The following is a 21935-nucleotide window of genomic DNA, read 5'->3' as shown; positions in this document are numbered from 1 at the left end:
TCTCAATTGAAGTCAGCATTTCGCAAATTCTATGGTCGTTGTAACGATCTAGTTCGTCAATACAACCTATCATTGGGTCAAATGCTGTCTGACGTGTTTCATACCGATTGTTAGGCCCTTTTTGGCAAATTGATTTTGACTGCGGATAACTCCGTTTACCTGATCAGGATATAGGGCTCACGGCGGGTGTAACCGGTCAACAGGGGATGCCCACTCCTCCTAGGCACCTGATCCCATCTCTGATGTGTCCAAGAGTCGGTGTTTGCCAAACCATCTATTTTGTATTACTTATAGGAGTTATGAGATTGATCACTGTTCGTTATCGTCACCTTTCATTGAACATTATCATGAACAAAATATGATTTCAACGCAAAAATTATAATCTAGCCATATTTTTGTTTGAAAATCTCGGTTTATCATATTTTCTCCGGATCTATTTCTTTAAATAATATGGTAAAGGATATGGATCAAGCTGATGATGGATGCAAAAATATGCTAGAGTTCCATGTTTCATACCGATTGTTAGGCCGTTCTTGACACACTGATTTTGACTACGCATAACTACATTTACCTGATCAGGATATAGGGCTCACGGCGGGTGTGATCGATCGACAGGGGACGCTAACTCCTCCTAGGCCCCTGATCCCACCTCTGGTGTATTGAGGGGTCCGTGTTTGCCCCACTGTCTACTTTGTATTGCTAAAAGGAGTTAACAGATCGATCAATGTTCATTATCTTCACATTTCATGAAGGTGAAGTTATTAATTATCGAAATAATATATTATCTTTGAAAAAAAAAACCCAAATACGATGAATAAATGAATGTGCAAGTAGGTTAAGGGCTTTAATAGTAAAATGTACTATAACTATGGGGTGATATTACACCTAAAATTCACAGGTACCATTACACTTGTTACGGTTAAACACCGAAACGATATTACCCATATGGTGACTGTGCATCCGTAATTTCCCCTCGTGGTAATTTCCCGTGACGTCAGTTGAATATCATGTAACACTTTATTTTTGGAAAACATCAAGAGGCCCTAATGGTAAAAAAACGTTTGGGTGCATACGGGTTACAAGCTGAATGTTTATTGATATATCCAGAAAGAAATAAAAAGTCTTGGGAAAAAATGCATACTCAAACTAAACATGCTATAATTTAAAAACATAACAACAGTCATCGGCGAATTACCGGGGTTGTCAACATTCGTAAACGTAGCATATCATTAATATACATGACAGAAATTAATCCCTGCACTTTTCAAACAGATGAAATTATCTAGAATATATTTCAGAAACATTCATATTGTTTTTATAGCAGATAAACCAGAATTTTGCAACTGTTTTTGTAGAATGGGATTATTTATGTACATAACAAAAATTTTAAAGGCATCAGTCATACAGATTAGGGGCGATTTAAAGGTCACAATATGATATGAATATCAACTCCATGCATACTTTATATTTGATATACGATGTCGATGGAACGGGGTTAGGATGTTTATAGTGTAAAGTTCTCCGTATGCCTGAAAATTGTGCTCTATTACTTGAACACCTGTTCCACAATTTGATGATGAAAATATTAGCTAGTCACGAATGTATATGACAGACAATGATATATGTATATTACACAAAGCCATGTATAATACAGGCACGTAGAATCGGAGAGAGGAGGGCGGCTTTCTTTTGTAATAAAGACATAACTGGTGACTACCCCCAATTTTTAAAAAGTAATAAAGAATGGCAAAAATGCAATTTCAAAGCAGTGAAGGTTCTGAATTGAATCCATATACAGAAGGGATTATATACCGGATTTAAGAATTAGAAGTTAGGGAAAAAAGTAAAGTTTAACTAATATTATTATATTTAAATGAATTTAGTGTACGTCAGCCCTACCCCAACTCACAAATTAAGATTTTGAAGAACATGTTAGTTTTTGTTTCCTTTTTACACTTATTATTTTTAAACAACTATGAAGTCCACACCCCACCCTTTTGAAAAACGATTATACGTGTTTATAATGAAAATAGCTAATATACTAATATTCACAAAAGAGATGTTACGTATTCTTGACTTATTAGACAATTTAAACTAGAAATATACTGCAAATAAAATGTGTCGTCGTATCGCACGACGGCTTCAAAATATCGAGGCAAGCTACTGACAAACAAGTTGATGATGCATGAGTTTCAATAGTGTTGTTTTAAGTGAGCATTTCGCAAAACCTATGGTCTTTATAACAATCTAGTTTGCCAATACAACATATCATTGGGCCAACTGCTGTCTGACATGTTTCAAACCGATTGCTAAGCAGTTTTGGCACACTGATTTTGCCTATGGATAACTCCGTTTGACCAATCAAGATATACTGCTCACCGGTCGACATGGCATGCTTACTCCTCCTAGGCACCTGATCCCACCTCTTATGTGTCCAGCAGTCCATCTTTACCTAACTCTCTTTTTTGTATTAATTATGCGAGTTAAGAGATTGATCACTGTTTGTTATCTTCACCTTTCATGTTTTTAAAGCCGATATTTTGAAACGTATCTGTGACAACAACACTTCCGTTAAACATTTACTTTTATTTTGACATATTTTAATGACCATATTGGAGGGTGGGGGTGGGGGTGGATTGGGTAATCAAATTATTTGATGAATATCAGTTAAGTTTCAATTTCATCAGTAAAATCGTAAATCTTAACTTCTGAAACATATTTTTTTATTACATAAGATTTTGAATCTGCACAAAATTTGGGTAGATTGCATCATATATTATAATATTGCTACACTTAGCATATGTCGTGTAATATCTAGCCATATATTGATATGCACATACTTGTGGAAGCCCTATGACATCGGAAAAGCAAAAAAATAAATTAATAGCAATAACTCTGCTAAATTTCGTCTTTGATTTCCTTTGTCGTTTCATTTCATTATTTCAGTGATTCTCAAAAGTACATGATATTGACGTCAAAATGTTTGTTTTCAGAGATACGACAAAGAGGTCGCTTTGCAGGATTTTCCATTTATTTATCTATGCCTTCAACCAAGAGAGATGAGTTCCTCTGCCATAAAGATGAACCACCTGGGCTCCCTCCGTTAGACTTTAACACAACCTGTATTGGATACAGTCAGTACGTCATGTTTTACAACGAGAGGTTGGATGGAGTTACTTATGATGGATACGAAAATCCAGCTTTTCCTGAATTATGTGAAGTAATCGTAGAAGGTATTGCTGATTAATTTTGGCGTTTTATTTTTACACATTCAAATAACTAGATATCAATATATCGTATATTGTAAGTTTCGACAATTCAATTTACAGACACCGAAGCGTGCTACTACCGATTCACTTCCAAAGCGTTTCGTGTCTTTCCGTGCAAAAAATTTCGTACAAGAATCATTTCGTACATGATCACACCCATAGAAACCACGCCCTTAGAAACTTACAGATCATGCAAAACGTGCAAGTGAGTTCGATATGGGATCTAGGTTAAATGTATATTCCTGGGAATTTGAGCAATAATATCAAATTGTCTATAAGACGGGCTTTCAGCATTGGAAATCTGTAAAACAGTTTATTATAAAACCACCAGGGAGAGCAAAATCTGATACCATTTTATCACTTCTGGCAGTTTCTAGCAAGTGCAGAGACATGACATATATATCTGCCCTCGGTAGTTTTTTTCTTTCTTGTACAATTTGTCCTGTTAAACTTGTATGATCAAGTTTCTCCTTTTAGATAAAAAGTATTCTTATTAACATCATTTAACTGAACTGTCTGCATAATGAAAATACCGACCTGTGTATAACCTGCATATTCTACGCAAATCCCAATTTGCATTTTTAACCAGACTTGAGGGCAGTTAATCAGGATATTTAAAATCAACATTGGTACTGAAGGTGTGTAAATCGGCAAGGGAATTAAAATTTTGTTTATATATTTTTGTCTCTCAAAAATGAATGCAGCTTCCTATAGGTTTAAAATTGAGGTAAATACACCAATCTAATTCAAGCGCATATCTATTGGTCATTTCTGTAGTTAGTCATTATTTATCTTATCTATTCATTTATATGTTTGATTTATTTCTCAGTCTATTTCAATCATATCTTCACTGTTTCTTTTTGTTTTCCATTTTTCCTTCTTTTCCAAGGTGACAAAAGCGACTTGCTAATACGATGTCTAGGTTCAAGTCCCCCCTTCCCCGCCCAAGAATATGTTCCAATCTTGCCTTTTAAATCATTTTTATGTTGTCATACAAGTACACTACTCAAAATTTGATAAGGATCATAGATATTTTTATGTTTTGCTATGTTAGTGGTAAATTACACACATATAACCTAGTGATCCTTATCAAATTTTGAGTAGTATGTATGAAAATGTATAGGTTTATTCAACATCTGTCTTTGAGAACAGAACTGGAATATACAAATTGCACATGTGTTTTAACGACACTCAGATTGAATGTAATACATATACGGTACCAATTTTGATGCACCAGATGCGCATTTGGACAAATAATGTCTCGTCAGTGATGCTCAAGCCGAAATTTTGGAAATTCGATATGACAATAAACTTGTAAGAGCTAAAAGGAAAACTAAAGTGCAAAGAACTCGAGTCAAATTCGTCCAAGGAACAGAACAATGCATGAGGGAGATATAATTCTTAATTTTGGAATGAATTTCTAAATTTTATAGCATCAATTAAATATGCATCCGTATTTTCAAGCTAGTAACAAAGTACTTAGCTACTGGAGTGAAGAGACCCTCGGAGACTAACAGTCCACCATATACAAATATAGCAAATCAGACGCGAGTTTTCAATGCATTTAATCGAAAGATGAAGATAACGAACAGTGGTCGAATAAATAAAGGCTGATTAAATAATTAATATTCCATAACGATACCCTTTTTGCATCTTTTTCTATTATTTCCAAAGTAAAAAAATCATTTCTTTTTATTCCAACTTATTCGTAACTCATTGAGCTAATAAGTAAAAATGAAATTTGTCGCGTCTTACATGAGCAATCATTTTAAAATGGATAATTGTCATTTATTTCTCAACCTTTTTTAAATTATCTGAATATCAATATTCTATTGAAACTATTTCTTGTTTAAAATAACCCTAGGGAGAATCAAATAATGCCGAAACAATCAAACCTTGTAGGTCATGTTTACCGTTTCGTGCAGATCGTTTGAAACCCCCTTCCCTTTCGAATACGTTTCAGTCTTGCCTGACGAGAAGTTTTTTATTGATTATTTTATATGCTTTTCTACATGTAAATAAAATTAATAGGTTTAATTAACATATGTCTTTGGGACGAGACCTGGAATACATTAATACAAATTACATAGATATTTTAAAGACACCCAGAATCAATGTACAAAAATAGCGAAACAGACGTGACCATTTCATGTCCAGTTTCAATGAATTTGATAAAGCAATGAATGAATAAAAGTTAAATAATCAATATTCCATGACGATATGCTTTTGCATATCTTTTTTTCATCTCCGAAATATTCATTTGTTTTAATTCCGACGTGTTCATAAGTCATTGATCCAATAAGTAAGAATGAAATTTACCGCGTCTTACATGATCAATGGATCATTATCATATCTTTCTCAGCTCATTTTTTATATCTAGAATAATGCCGTAATATTGAATCTATTTCTTGTTTAAACTAATCCCAGGCTGGACCAAATAATGTCGAAAATATAAAGCGTCCAGGCTATGTCTACCCTTTTTGTAGACCGTTCACATAGCGTGCAAGCCACGCCTACAAAGTGGTCAGCATTTCGTGCGAAACGTTCATTGGAAATCGTTCACCGTTCCGTGCAGATCGTCCAGCATTCGATGCAAACTGTTCAGCTCTCTGTGCAATAATCGTTTCGTCACGTTCCGTGCAAGTGGTGTAGTAATACGCTTCGGGGTTTGTATAGATGTGAAAGGCAGAGTAAGAACTCACCGTTATTAGGGGTTCGGATGATTTAAGCTTCTACATCATTACCAATGAAAGGTGCAGATAACGAACAGAGATCAATATCATAACTCCTATAACCAATACAAAATAGATAGTTGGGCAGACACGGACCCTTCGATACACCAGAGTTGGGATTAGGTGCCTCAGAGGAGTAAGCATCCACTGTCGACCGGTTACATCCACTGTGAGTCCTATATCCTGATCAGATAATGCGTAGTCAAACTCAGTGTGCTAATAACGGTCTAACAATTGCCATGAAACACGTCAGACAGCATTTGACCCAATGATAGGTTGTATTAACGAACTATATCCTTATAACGGTCATAGAATTTGCGAAATGCTGACTTTAATCGAGACTGTTGAAACCCCTGTACCATCATCTTGTTTGTCGCTATTTGAATAGTATATGGCTCGTTAGTGATTCGATGCGCAACAGTATGTTCTGCTTATGATCAATTTCTAAATTGAAACAGGCTATAGAGAAAGAAATTCCTATTACAGATCTTTCAACCGTCTTGTTGAAAATCTAGAGTTCGCAAATTATGTCATCGTTAAAATTATCTAATTTACAAATACAACCTGTTATTACACCAACTGCTGTCTGATGTGTTTCATTTTCATTGTTAGCATGTTCTACACATACTGATTTTGACTACGGCTTACTCCGTTTCCTTGGTCAAAATATAGGATTAAGGCGAGTGTGACCGGTTTATATGGCTTGTTTACTCCTCTTAGGAACTTGATCTCACCTTTGGTGTACCCAAGGGTACGTGTGTGTCCTACTCTTAATTTTGCATTTTTATAGGAATTATGAGATTCGTCAGTGTTTCATATCTTCACTGTTTAATCAATAGATTGATATGACAAAAACAACTTGAAGATTAAAATTCAATTCATTTACACATCAAAGCATAAGGCAGTAACAAGAACTATGTAATTATTTCATTTCAAAACATTGGTGTGAAACTTCTTATCTTCTGATTACTCTTATTTTTCTTTTTTTTCAGGTTGTAAGAAGCCGGGTGTTTATGGGAGTAATTGTAACTTGACATGTCCGGTCAGTTGTAAGGAACAGAGATGTAACATCGTAAATGGGACGTGTTTTGAATGTCTGCCTGGATGGATGGGAACATTTTGTGAAAATAGTAAGTTTTTGCTCATTTGCTGATGTTTGTTTGTTTGGGTGTCTTATTCGAAATTTTTCACTCCTATAGATACATTTTATAACATACTTTAGATAATGTCTTTTAGCAAAAAAAAAAAAAAGATTCCCAATATACGAAGACAAACAACTCCAATGCAATGTTACAAAACCTTTCGCATTTATATCCAACTTATTTCAAGTTCAAGTCTACACCCTGTGTTTCCTGTAAATATACTTCTACTATTGCATCCAGCTTTTTAATTATCAACAAACTTTGCAGTACCTAGATATAGAGCATATTATGCGTAATCCACCAACGTATTCTTGTTCTCATCTTCTTTCAACTATAGTCCAGCTGGACATGTCATTACTGGTGATGTAGATATAGTTGATAATGAGGATCTCAAATCACGTATTCTAAAAGGTCCTAAAAACAGAGAACCTCGGTCTTTCAATTAGCGACAGAACTTCAAAAGTATAAGAGTAATGTTGAATCCCGAATAAGACATTTTAAAACAAAAGTACGCATCATCTATCCTTCTGTGTTTAGTAAACCAGAAGTGATAAAAGAATTAGATAGATTACATGTGGAATATGTTTTGGTTGCTCCTGACAAAGCTTGTAACAACATTGTCTTTGTTTGTAAGGCTCATTATTACAACTGTACTTTAAACGAACTTGGCATTGATTTCACTTTTGGTAATCGTACTTACACTCCAGCTGCCCTTTCAAAAGAAGAAATTCTTCAAAACTATGCTTCAGTTTTAGACACATTTAATATCCCAGGTAATGGGCAAATGAGTATGAGTTACCGTACCTATACTGGATTCCCAAACTACATAAAAACCCTTACAAACAAAGATACATTGCTGGATCCAGTAAGTGCCATACCAAGCCCTTATATTTGCTCCTGACGAAAATATAAACTGCTGCGAATGAGAACCTTCAAACTTGCTTTACGACTACATATGCCAGAAGTGGTGTAACTCAAATATGGATTCTGAAAAATTCTGGAGATTATTACATAAAATCATGGATACTACCACCTTTAATACTGGCATTGTATATGAAGATTTTTTATTCTATTGTGCGACTTCATAACAGTACAGAATTTTCCCATTATTGTTATTTTTAACATCCTTATTTCATTGGAGAATCTATGTTAGGTGTAATTTTAAAGGGAAGGATGGAGAGTCCGAACCCCCTCCCACATTTTGGTAGAATATAAGTATATATGCCTATTCTTATGCACTTCCAAGTGGAAAATAGTAGGTGTCATTCAAAAGAATGAGTTAGAAAAATTGCATGTTGTGACAACTCTCTTCCCTTGAAAAAGATTGCAAATATACCTGTGCTCCCTGTATTGAACAGCAGCAATATTCTGTATCTTTAGTTCAACTGTCATGACATTGTTTAGAATTGTGAAACACAACACACACACTCCCCAAAAAAGTCACCTTTTCATAAATACTACAGTATTTGAATTTACTATAGATATAACATACATTTAGAATGAGCCTGAATAATGTTTTTCATCGCAATATAGGTAACTAGCTTACTTCAATATTGTATTACCCATGATTGCACTGTACATTAAACTATGTCTAAATGAGTTGTATTCTTAATTAGATGTGTCCATAAGATAAACATTAGATAAGAGGGATTGCTCCATCTGTTCCGAACAACCAGAAACCATTAAACATATATTTCTTTACTGTCCATCTGTTGCCAGAATTTAGTCATGCCTGTATATTTGGATATTACAAAAGACAGGGAAAAGAGTGCAATTTGATTCACAAACAATAATCGTTGGCCTATTGACTGAACATGAAAATATTATTAATCACATTGCTATGTTGGTCAAGATATGTATATTTTCATTCTCTAGGAAAGGTTTACCTTTCATGTTTAATAATATGCTACTCAAAATTTGATAAGGATCACTAGGTTATATGTGTGTAATTTACCACTAACATAACAAAAGACATAAATTTGACTCAGAAACGTGTTTACTCAGGTTATGGATGAAAATTCATGAACCGTATGAACTTTTATCAATACAGAATGCTTGAAATCTGATAACAACACCAAAAGGCATTTCATTACAAAAAGTTAACAGCAAACCAGAGAAAGAATTACACAGTTTTGGGGGATAGTCCATCATTACACTTAGTCGATGAAGTGTCAATACCGGGTATGGCCTCCCCTTGCATCAATGACGGCTTGACAACGTCGAACCATGCTGTCAATAAACACCCGGATGTTTCCAATGGGAAGGTTGTTCCACTCTTCCACGAGGGCGTTTCCGAGCTCTGCCAAAGTCGTGGGTTGTGCTCTACGGCGTGAAAGGGCAACCTGCAGCATGTTCCATACATGCTCAATCGGGTTCAAGTCCGGCGAGCGCGCTGGCCAGTCCATACGGACAATTGTCTCCTGCTGAAGGTACTGCTCCACCACCCTGGCGCGATGAGGACGGGCGTTATAATCCATCAGGATGAACTCAGGGCCAACAGCACCATCGTAGGGTCTGACGTAAAGATCACGGATCTCATCCCGGTACCGCACCTCCGTCATTGTTCCTCTCTTCAGGACATGAAGATATGTTCTTCCATCCCAGCTGATTCCACCCCAGACCATGATGGAACCACCACCATAACGGTCATGTTCACTGATGTAGGCATCATGGAAACGTTCACGTTGTCGTCGCCACACTCGGTGCCTCCTGTCTGTAAAGTCCATACAATACCTGGACTCATCGGTGAACAGAACTTGAACCCAATCGTTCTGTGTCCAAGTGACATGATCTTCAGCCCAGTCCAATCGCTCCCGCCGGTGTCGAACAGTCAGAGGAACTCGAACACATGTCCTTCTTGAGTTGTGACCTGCATTGAGAAGCCGACTCCGTATCGTCTGAGTGGACACATTCACCCCCGAGGCGTTCAGGAGGTCGTTACGTAGGCTGGTTGCTGTCCAGAAGGGATGGCGTCGTGCTTGAAGAGCCACAAAATGGTCTTGGCGTTGGGTTGTCGACCTCTGACGACCACCCCATGTCAGTGTGCTGCTGTACCAAAAGTTTGCTGTCGGTTCCAGGCCCTGTTTACAACGCTTTGGCTGACGTTGAGTGTATTTGCAACGTCACGTTGTGAATAGCCAGCGTCAAGCATTCCAATACATCTGCCCAGTTGTTCTGTCGTCAGGCGACGCCTAACACGTTGAGGGGGCATTGTGTTGATAAACGTAGTGTAAATACTCAAGTGAGTTTGAAATTTTAGAAAGAATCAGACACCGATGCCTGAGTAAAAATCGTGTAATGGTAGTAAAAGCATAAAATGTGATGAGAAACGCATTTCCCATGGCATGAAATGCACCTGCAAGTTTGTTGAAGACGTTTTTGATTTCACTTGAACACAATATTGCCAGTTATGCAGTTATTAATTTTTTAAACATGAAAATATCTATGATCCTTATCAAATTTTGAGTAGTATATTTTAGCATATTTACATTTATACTATTCACATGAAAAAAGTCTTCTGGACATAAATGACTATGGAAAGGTGCTCAAAATGGAAATATCTTTTTCAATGACTCCAATGTCTTCATTTTTCAAATAATTTAATTGCTGTTGTTTCAAAATGGTACTCATGTTATTATTTTTCTACAACTTTGTGAATGCTTAACTGACAGTTGTCTTGAATGGTATTTTTTGATTATATAGACAGTGTAAACAATGTCGTTTTTACCTCCAGAATCTGAATAGCTTTCAAGGGAGGTAATTTGACAGTAAAATGGGAATAAACTGCCTTTTGTTTATAAAGGTGTGATTTACTCATACATTTCTCTTGATAATGACAGAACAAATGTCATATTATAACTGCAGAATGTCTGTAAACCTTGACATGGGTGTACATTTTTATTTAGAAATGTATTCAATTCACTGTTAAGCCCAAGAAAACAAGTATAATTATCAAAGAGTGAGATTAATTTCGATTATCAATGTCGATTACAATAAATTGGTGTATGCTTGAGTTTAAAAAAAAGAGTTTCATGATAAACAGTGGTAAATATGTGTTTGTGTAAAGAGAAATTCTAGTGTCATACTTAAATGGGCATGGACACGCTTTACACAGAATTTTATTTTTTATTATTATTATGCCACTTTCCACATTTTTAGCTCTTCTGAGCCAAAGGCTCGAAGAGCTAATTATATGGCCATATGTCTGGCGTGTGGTGTGCGGTGTGTGTAAACTTTTTGGAAAAAGGGCTATATCTCAAGAACCTCTTGGCCATTTTTTGTCAAATTTGTCACAGGGTATCCTTGGCCTAAGGGATTTTTTTTGTGTTAAAACTAGGGTTGTGACCCTTTAACAAGGGGAGATAATTAGGAAAATGCAAACAAAAGTAGTGGTTGCTAAAAATCTTCTTCTGAAGAACCACTTGGCATATTATCACCAAACTTATGCATAAGGATGAGGATAGGTTGTAGATAAAAAAGAATGTTCAAGGCATCATCCTGGGGCAAAGGGTGTGGTCTCAAAATCACTTCAAATTTGACCTTAAATTTTGTTTTGTTAAAACTTTGATATTTTGCTTAGTATAAGAACTAGGATCATCAAATTTTGTCAGTTGATGCATCTTAGGACCTAATATCATGTTGTTTCAAAAGTAGGTCATGGTGACGTACTTTTTGAATTTCGCAGGTAATTATAATTAAATGGATTTTGATGCATATCTTGGACACTTTTGAGCCTATGATTATCAAAAGTTGTCAGTTGATGGAGCATGCGACCTTCAACTGTGTCATTTGATAAGTTTGTCACCATGACCTACTTTCTGAATTTTATGGCTAATCATTTATGAATACATTTTAGGTTGTCATTTCAGATACCGAGAGGTTCAGAATTATCAAACCTTGTAAGTTGATGCGTCTGGAGGCCTCAAAACATATTTATAAAAATAGTAGGTCACATTGACCTACTTTTTGAATTTTGCAGACATTCAAATTTCACATTTTCAATTTTAAATGCATATTTTAGACACTATGAAAGCTAGGATCATCAAACTTTGTCAGTTAATGCATCTTGAGCCTTCATAGTTTGTTGACCAAACAATAGGTCACCTTGAGCTACTTTTGGAATTTGACGGCTATATTTTAATATTTCAGATACTATTTGCCTTACAATTATCAAACTTTGTCAGTTGATGCATGTTGAGTCTGCAGAGTGCGTTGACTAGAAAGTAGGTCACCGTGACCTATTTTTGGATTTTGACGGCTATATTTGAATATTTCAAATACTATTTGACTTACAAACATCAAACTTTGTCGGTTGATGGGTCTTGAGTCTTCAGAGTGTGTCGACCAAAAAGTAGGTCACTGTGACCTACTTTTGGAATTTGACGTTTATATCTGAATATTTCAGATACTACTTGACTTCAATTATCAAACTTTGTCAGTTGATGCATCTTGAGTCTTTGGAGTGTGTCGCCCAAAAAGTAGGTCACTGTGGCCTTCTTTTGGAATTTGACGGCTATATTTGAATACTATTTGAGTTGTCAGTTGATGCATCATGATTCTTTAGTGTGTCGACCAAACGAAGGCCATCGTGACCTACTTTTGGACAGTTACATTTCAATTTTCAGGTACTATTTGACTTAACATCATCAAACTTTGTTAATTGATGAATCTTTGTTAATGAGAATTTTTGCCTGTTCTACAATGTATCATAAAAGCGATTCTAGGCCCATGGGACTCTTGTTCAAAACATGCTTGATGTTTACTGATTTTCACTCTAAAAACAGATTAAATCCAAAGTACTCATACTGATACAGCCTACAATAACTATTTCTTTTGTCGAGGTATTATTTTTATATGTATTCTATGTTGATGATATTTTGGTAAAACGGTATGTAAATGGAATCAAAAGATAATTAATGTCACCCGTATGTCCTCATGGGGTTTCCTGGTTTTACTCGTATTCAGAAGGCTTATAGTTAATATCAAATAACAGCTGTGATTTTGAATGGACACACAGCGATCTCTTTTACTTCTGATTCAGATTATTCGTTTTAGTATAAATTTCTGCACTGCCTTCGAACATATTTGCAAAGTTAGATTATATTTATAGTTTGAATGTTTTTAAAAGTATATATATTCCAGATAGAAGCATCAATCAGATAACGTGACTTCCACTTCTTTCGGACAACTTGTAGTGTTTTACAGTGAGAATAAATAGCTTTTCTGTCGAAAACTTAACAATTGAACTCATACCAGTATTTCACAGAATAGTGTCCCCATGCAATGCAAAAACACTTGTTGTCTAAAGGTAAAGCATTTGGACTAATAGTATGATTTATTTTCCAAAGACTTTGATGTTGGTTGATATTTCTCTATTTGAAGAGTATATAGATTTTTTTGTTACAAACAGAATGCCCTGTTCGGTGGTATGGCGATAGTTGTCAATTCCAGTGTGTGGGACACTGTAAAGAAAATGTCTCATGCAATCCTGTGACCGGTCAGTGTGATAATGGTTGTGCTGAAGGATGGATAGGTGCCCAGTGTGAAATACGTAAGCATTTGTTGTCGTTCTTTTTTGTTCGAATTTATGCCTCGTTTAGATAAAGCACTGATTAAAGAAGGAAATTAGATATGAGCAAGTAGATGTATAAGTGACTCATGAAAAGATGACCAGGTGCCTGCGAGCATGTACTTGAACATTATCTGTGGTATATCCAAAAGTACACGTTTCTGTTTTGTGCCCAGGGGTCCTTATTCTCTACGATTAATTTTTTATTCGTTGTCGGAATTATGAGATTGCGCACTGTTCGTTATCATCATCGTTTCATTCTAAACATATATCAACAATCATCAACAAATTACCGGTTGGTCCGCACTCCTATAAATACTATACAAATGATATATAGGCCCCAAAAAATCAAAGGTATACAGTGGAGCCTCGTTAGTCCGGACACTTAGGTTCCCAGCAAAATCGTCCGGATAAATGAAGCCTCCGGATAATTGAATCGCATATTTTCTATCTTTACATAAGTAACCAATATATGCCTACTTTAATGATATATAGTGACTTAAACACATTCCATCATTGGAATTAACCATTTGCATTAGTAAAGAAATTATGACGATGTTAACATTTACATGTATTTCAAAACACTAAAATTTAATGTAGCTGTTCAGTGTATTTGCTTGTGCTTACATTGTACATATATATGAGCCCTACAAATAAAATATACAAAACTGTGTACCGTATGCACTAAAACAAATGGTGAAGCACTTTATGTAACTATAAGTAAATAAATCATTAGTAACTAACATAATCATTTACACTATTTCATCACAATATTCCATCACACCTTTTCGTCTTAAAGAGGTCGGTAATTTCCATCTGTCACGATTCACGGGTTCGGCGGTCTGTTAAAACAATCTTCATCGTCCAAAGTTGATATAAGAATTTCGTGATTATCATGTCAGTTGACAAAATTCTTTAACCAAAATTCAATCTGCCAGAGTTTATATTTCGTATTCTATAATTATCCAAGACAATATCGGGAGAACAAAATAATTTAAGCTCGTAATGTCAAGACCTACTACTGCTTTGATCTAGTCACGCTCACCTATTATTTTCATGATGCGATAATAACGGAGCAAAGGTCGGATTAAACTAACATTACGAGTACATACACAATTTAATTGTCATTTTCCTTAAAATGGTAATTTTCTCTCTTCTACCCGGAGTTTCAAAAATTCGAAAGCAATAAAGCTCTACAACATCGTAACAATAATCAATCGTACAGTACCCGCAACGTTATTCTTGACATGATAAACGATAGAACACGATACACGCACGATAGGATAGGATACATGCACAATTTGATATGATACACGGTAAACCTGATAAACGGAAAACCCGATAAACGATCTTCACGGTAGACCTGATCAACGCAAAACACGATAAACGATATTCACGATAAACGGAAAACCTGATAGAAATGTTGAAAATTTAGAAACAATTTAGACAGAACGATATTTTGATACCTACAACATAATTACATTATGTTGATAATAATATTGAAGGATTTCAATATTCATTATATACCAATAACGTATAATTTCTTCAATCCACGGTCGTACATGGGTTGTTGTTTTTTTATTCCATTGATGATTTTTACGCCATCACAGCTAAAATCAGAAAACTAAACTATATACGGTATTTAATTCATTATTTGATATATATATGAATTTTATCAGCCAATGATTCTAAAACCTGTATTGTCACCTAATGTTTAATATATAAAATATACAGGGAATTAACTAAATGTAATATATTGTAGTGATAGCATGCTTCAGTATACGTAGCTCTCTTATTCTAATGTCTATTATCTTGAATGTGAAATAAAACCAAGTAATATTTTGTGTGTAGCGAGGAGGGGGGTTATTTTGCATCAAGCTCTAAGTTCACCGTTCATTCAACAACTACAATTATTTTCATAACGACCCCTTTAAAAAATTCACTGCACTACACCACATCCTCATATGTTAGATATTTCTACACTATGAGTGATAAGTGATAGTCATAAGTAATTGGAACATATTTATTTGTATTGATCTTTTGTAAACAAAAAATGAATAAACTATTTTTAAAAAAAACATAAACAAAACCCGAGTTGTTTTAAATTCGCAATATTGAAAAGCTTAAAAAAATTGTGTTTAGTATGTAAAAAAAAAACAAATAATCATCAAAACCAGCATAGATTTTCAGTATCTAGAAGTGCGACTATTAGTGCATGTATACATGTACAGATGAAAAAAGAACCATGAAAGCTGATTCATGCCCAGTTGAGCAGAATTTGGGAAATGCAACACCCCTGCACCCCTTTAAAACTTAATCTTGTAATTTACTGATTTTTCCTTTCAAATCGGACCTTCCCATTTCTCTGTTTGTGTTAATTACAAATAATTGTTTCTAAACAAGGAAATGTTTATGAACTCCAGATGAAGGAGCTTTCAGATTTACTGTCCTCGGTTTGCGTGGCAAATTAATGCCTATTTTCCAGACTACTTAGAATGAAATTGTGATAAATTTTCACCATCGATCGACTGACAAATAGCTCTTCTTTTGCCTTAAAATCGACAGCTTTATGTTCTCCTTTAGATACACTGTCTTTCCTCGATTCTTAAAAAAGCTTCTTTAACAAAACGAGTAAAGCTTTCTGAAAGTATCGTACTTTTTCATTAGATTTAATATACGATCCCGATAGTTTCCGAAGCTACACGATAAACGATTTTCACGATAAACGGAAAACCTGATACACGCAAAACACGATACACGATAGACCTGATAAACGCAAAACACGATAGAAAACGGAAAACCTGATACACAATATGATAGGATACACGAACGATACGATAGGATACGCGCACAATACGATAGGATACACGCACGATAGAGCAGGATGGGAATGTTAAGAATAACGTTGCGGTATTGTACATAGGTACATTCTACATGCGTGACATTCTAAATGTTAAAAACTTACTACTGATACATGTGCATGAACATACATGTATATTTCACGTCAATCAACAGTATAAAATCCAGAATCTAGAAGTATAATATACACTCTTTAGCTTTGGATAAGCCTATAATCAATTTACGAATCAGTACAACTGATATGTGTAGCAGTTAAAAAAAATTACCATTACGGCATGATGTTTAATTTATTAAAACTATTAGGCTATTCATCAAGACTATAAAATAATATGCTACAGATTTATTTACAAAATTCAACACTATACGCGATGAAGATCATATCTGCCAAAATTGGCAATACAATGTCTCGATCGACACGTGCTATCTAACTGACATATCATCACACATCACCTAATTAAAGGGAGGTGTTGACAGGATACAGGTAATCGCTTCAATTAGACAGTTTGACTTGTTTTCTTTACAATTTACGCCTTGCTAAATTTGTCTGACGCAGACCTACCCTAAACAAAATTACCGTCCGGATTAACGGTACAATTTTCAATGCATTATAACGTTTTGTAGTAAAAAGTGACGGTCCGGATCCGGAACGCGAATTTCCGGATTAATGATGCAAAATAATGTATAAAAATTCCGTTCCCTAGAAAAATCATCCGAAAGGTGAAGCGTCTAGATTAATGGCGTCCAGATTACCGAGGCTCCACTGTACGTATATGTACACTTCTGTTTCATACTTATATATTTTTTTGAAAGTAGACATTAACGGCAAATTGATAACTCAACTGTATGACAAACTGGATGATTTCAGCTTCTCCATCGTCAACTTCCCATATTTATATAGCAATATTCCATTATCGCCTGTATATGGTGTTTATATATCTCAACTGATTCGATACGCAAGAGCTTGTTCTGCGTATAGTCAGTTTTTAAATCGAAGTAAGCTACTGACAAACAAGTTGATGGTACAGGGGTTTCAATAGTCTCGATTGAAGTCAGCATTTCGCAAATTCTATGGTCGTTATAACGATCTAGTGCGTCAATACAACATATCATTTGATCAAATGCTGTCTGATATGTTTCATACCGATTGTTAGGCCGTTCTTTGCACACTGATTTTGACTGCGGATAACTCCGTTTACCTGATCCGGATATAGGGCTCACGGAGGGTGTGACCGGTCGACGGGGGATGCTTACTCCTCCTAGGCACCTGATCTCACATATGGTGTGTCCAGGGTCCGTGTTTGTCCAACGATCTATTTTGTATTGTTTGTAGGAGTTATGAGATTGATCATTGTTCGTTATCTTCACCTTTCATAATTTTAAACTTTGAAATAAAAGAGATAAAATGCTAAAATTGCATCAGCATGGAATGATAATTATTCAACTTGTAATCAATAATTATTGAGTAATTATTGATTTTATGCCGTATTGAATTGGCTATCTAATATATCAAATGTTTACGTCTGTTTTGTTATATTTGCACACCAAAGTAGAGATTTATTAAATTACTTCTACGATTTTTATATTCACGTACACATTAAAGAAAATAAATCAATATTTTCTCTGAATACGAATAGAGTAATTTTCAAACAAATATTTTCTAGCATAACGGAAAAATGTTAACGGGTGTGCATTTAAAGACATTAAACTAGCAAGTCGACAAGAACCTGCCACTGTGGATAACAAGAAACAATTCAAAAATATATCAAACAGATAATAACTAGCTAGTTGATAAAAGTATCTCTAATGTGGGTCAATGGATGTGATAAGCACACGCCACATGGTGTACATATGCCAATGCAAATGCTGAATCATTTAGATTATTTTATTATGGGTAATATCCCATTAGATTCTTAGCATTTTGATCCGAGATTTTATTTGCAATTAGAACTTCAATCAGTAATACGGCAAGCATTATATGTCACACTTTCGGTAATGTTGGTAATCAAATCAATACAACTTTTATTTTATTTGAAATTACAATTTCAATGAGTATTACGGTAAGCATTATCTGAGAATGCCACACATCCGGTAAAGCGAATTGTTAAGCGTTGTTTGAATGTTGGTAATTGACTCGATATAACTTTATGATTGAAAAACCATTTGTCAGAATACACATCTTACTTGAAAAAGAATTATTATTTACAAAAGATGTAGTAAACATGACTCAAAAGACAACATATTTAGAATACACTATTTACAGAATGTAAAAAGGGAATGTATGGTCCGAACTGTATCTACAACTGTAGTGGTCATTGCCTTAATGATGACATCTGTAACAGAGAGACTGGATATTGTGACACTGGGTGTAAGTCAGGATATACAGGACGATATTGTAATATGTGTAAGTACGTGTGCAATGTTTATGGAAATATAGTGGTAAAGCCACGCTTATCAATGAATATTACTGGAGAAATTTTAATACCTGCTCTGTAATATACGTTAATGATCGGCACCTGTTTCTCTCCGACAGCTTGTTCTCCCGGATACTTTGGAAACTTATGTAAGAAAACATGCAGTAATCACTGTTTACACAGCAGAATTTGTCGGCACACAGATGGGAAATGTGTAGATGGGTGTGCTGATGGATACATAGGGGAGAGGTGTAACACATGTAAAACGTGTTCTATTTATTATAATTATTTTTTATTACTGACTTCCTTTCTAGATATTCATTTTTTTATTTATTCATTATTACTGGGTGTGTAGAACATAGACGTTCTTACAATATAAAACCCTAGAATTTATTTTAAAATCCTTCTATTGTAGCATGTGAAAATGGCCGTTTTGGTACAAATTGTTCTAATGTCTGCTCAGAGAAATGTATCGATGTATGTCGACACACTGACGGGGTTTGTAACTGTTCTCCCGGTTACATGGGAATCAGTTGTATCAAAGGTGAGCTGTTGTGGAAATACTGTTTGCAAAAATGACATGTCAAACATTTGTATTAGAATTGAGGAGTTTATTTTTAACAAATGGTATATTTTTCATATGCGATTAAGGCAATACCACATGCTTCGATTTTTATAAACGATTGTAAATTTGCTGAATTCTAGCCTAAGCAGTGAGATCAAAAGTTCACTATCTGATAAAAAATGAATTCACATTGTTTTCACCTAGACCCCCATCCCCTCTCTAAAACTACATATGATGAATGTGGAAACTTATCGATTAACAAGTAAAAACACAGGAGTATAGATGATAATCAATATACCTTTTCTACCATTTATTTACAAAATTAATGAAAGTGTACATTAAAAGTGTAATCCATGTCGAATGATAAAAACTTACGGGAGTTTACACCCCCTCCCTCAACTCTTTAAATTTCTATTTTCTTCCGACATCAATCTTTGGATTTCGTAATGATTTGGAGATTTTCTTTTCTTGTTAATTTTTTTTCATTGGGAAATTAATGTAAATGAGTTGATAGAGATCAATTGGAATATTATGGGAATGTGATGAAATCATGTTTTGAATAAAGTGAATTTGAATGATAAAACAAATTAATAAGAAATAAATCTGATGTGTATGATGCTAATTGTTAAACCACTCTTTACATACTGTTTCGACGATATAGCATCCCTTTTCACCTAAAGGCGTGGTGTTTATGGCGGGTTTGAAAATACTTCCACTAAATTTCCACTTTCACAATGCTCCTGATTAACACGCCTGTTGTTTCCAAACTTTTGTATGGAATACTATCAGCATCAGTTGTAAATGCATGGCGAGAGACGTGTATTAATTTGATTATATACCGATTAATTCTTTGTTTTTTTATTCTGTGAATTTCACAGAGTATGATCCGGTTTCCTGATTGCCTATCCATATCCTATGAAACGGATGATGTCTCAATGAATCCTCGCGGAAAGCATTGACCACGTCAAAAACAAAACTGCGTGCACAAAATATAATTCCACAGTATGTCTGTGTTTGTGATAATTTAGATTACATTTATCATCGTATGAATGTGGGTTTAAAATGCATAAGAGGGTAAATAATAAATTTATCAGTAATGCAGTAACTTGATCGGGGGAGTTTGGTCACGTTTTGTTGACAGCTGCGGATCATGAGATCAAACTCGACACTTCGTGTCTTTTGATCTGATGTTCTGCGCCTGTCAACTCGACTTGATCCAACACTTCGGATAAATTTACTGTAGTGACAATATATGTGTATATATTTACTATAACTTGAGACAATGTACGGTCCTTTCACAATCAAGAGCTTTTCGTGTAATAACATACATATATAATGCACCTTATTTAAACATCTTCAAATGTCTTACCAATTGTTTTTTGCATTTACAATTCGGTATTGTTTTATTTGATTTTTAGAATGAATGTCCTCTCTTTTACTTTAGAATGTGATGGTTCCTATGGAATAAACTGTCAACATGAATGTAGCAACAACTGTATCAATAACACGTGTGATAAAATCAATGGAATCTGTACAGCAGGATGCAAGGAGTCTTTTCGAGGCACAAAATATGATCAAGGTGGATAATTATAATATTGCTAATTATAGTGTATCTCTTGTTCATAAACATGCATATGGATACATGATTACTAAACATATGATTATACATTTTTAACAATTTAGAAACAAAAAAATACTGAAATAAAAAACTGCTTGTTAAGGTAGCTCCATCCCCATGTGACTTACCAATATTAAAGGTTGAAAATGGGGAAAACTGTATCAATATCCACTTATATAATATAGCTTGATTTAAGTATTCATCAAGGAAAATCTGTTTGTTATCACCTTTTTTAAGATGTCAGACACACACAAAAAAAAGCCAGCAGTAACTTTCAACATAAAAAATAACACATTTCGTAAAACACTAATAAAAACAGACAGACACTTTTTAAAATGATACATTTCTGATTTCAACACTTTAGACGAACACTTCTTTATTTAAAAAAAATGAAAGGTGAAGATGACGAAAAGTGATAATTTCCATAACTCATATGACCTGTGCAAAATGAAGAATTGGGGAAAACTCGGATCCCTGGATATAGCAGAGGTTGGATCAGGTACCTATACGGAGTAATCATCCCTTGTCGACCGGTTACACTCGCCATGAGTCCTATATCATGATCAGATAAACGGAGCTATCCGTAGTCAAAATCAGTGTGCCACGAACGGCCTAGCAATCTGTATGAAATACGTCAGATACCATTTGACCCAATGAAAGGTTGAACTGGCTAACTAAATGTTGAATAGAATTGACCTGTTTTTACTTTCATATGAAAGCAGAACTTATTCAAAAACTTCTACGAGAGAAGAAATAAATAATTGCTGTGAC

General features: G+C 34.8%; 1 protein-coding gene across 2 annotated transcripts in view; it reads left to right on the top strand.

Moving 5' to 3' along the window:
* LOC125661950 (multiple epidermal growth factor-like domains protein 10) overlaps positions 1-21935 on the top strand; it is a 32672-nt gene that overhangs the window by 8120 nt on the left and 2617 nt on the right. For both annotated transcript variants that reach the window (XM_048894114.2, XM_048894115.2), the window contains exons 3-9: positions 2994-3233; positions 6994-7131; positions 13553-13693; positions 18831-18971; positions 19101-19241; positions 19397-19525; positions 20991-21125. In XM_048894114.2, coding sequence (XP_048750071.2) covers positions 2994-3233; positions 6994-7131; positions 13553-13693; positions 18831-18971; positions 19101-19241; positions 19397-19525; positions 20991-21125 — 1065 coding nt within the window. The remainder of the gene's footprint in view (positions 1-2993; positions 3234-6993; positions 7132-13552; positions 13694-18830; positions 18972-19100; positions 19242-19396; positions 19526-20990; positions 21126-21935) is intronic.

The sequence above is a fragment of the Ostrea edulis genome, chromosome 8 (assembly GCF_947568905.1).
Source record: "Ostrea edulis chromosome 8, xbOstEdul1.1, whole genome shotgun sequence".
Classification (NCBI taxonomy): domain Eukaryota; kingdom Metazoa; phylum Mollusca; class Bivalvia; order Ostreida; family Ostreidae; genus Ostrea; species Ostrea edulis.
This window is presented reverse-complemented; position numbering and strand designations above follow the sequence as displayed.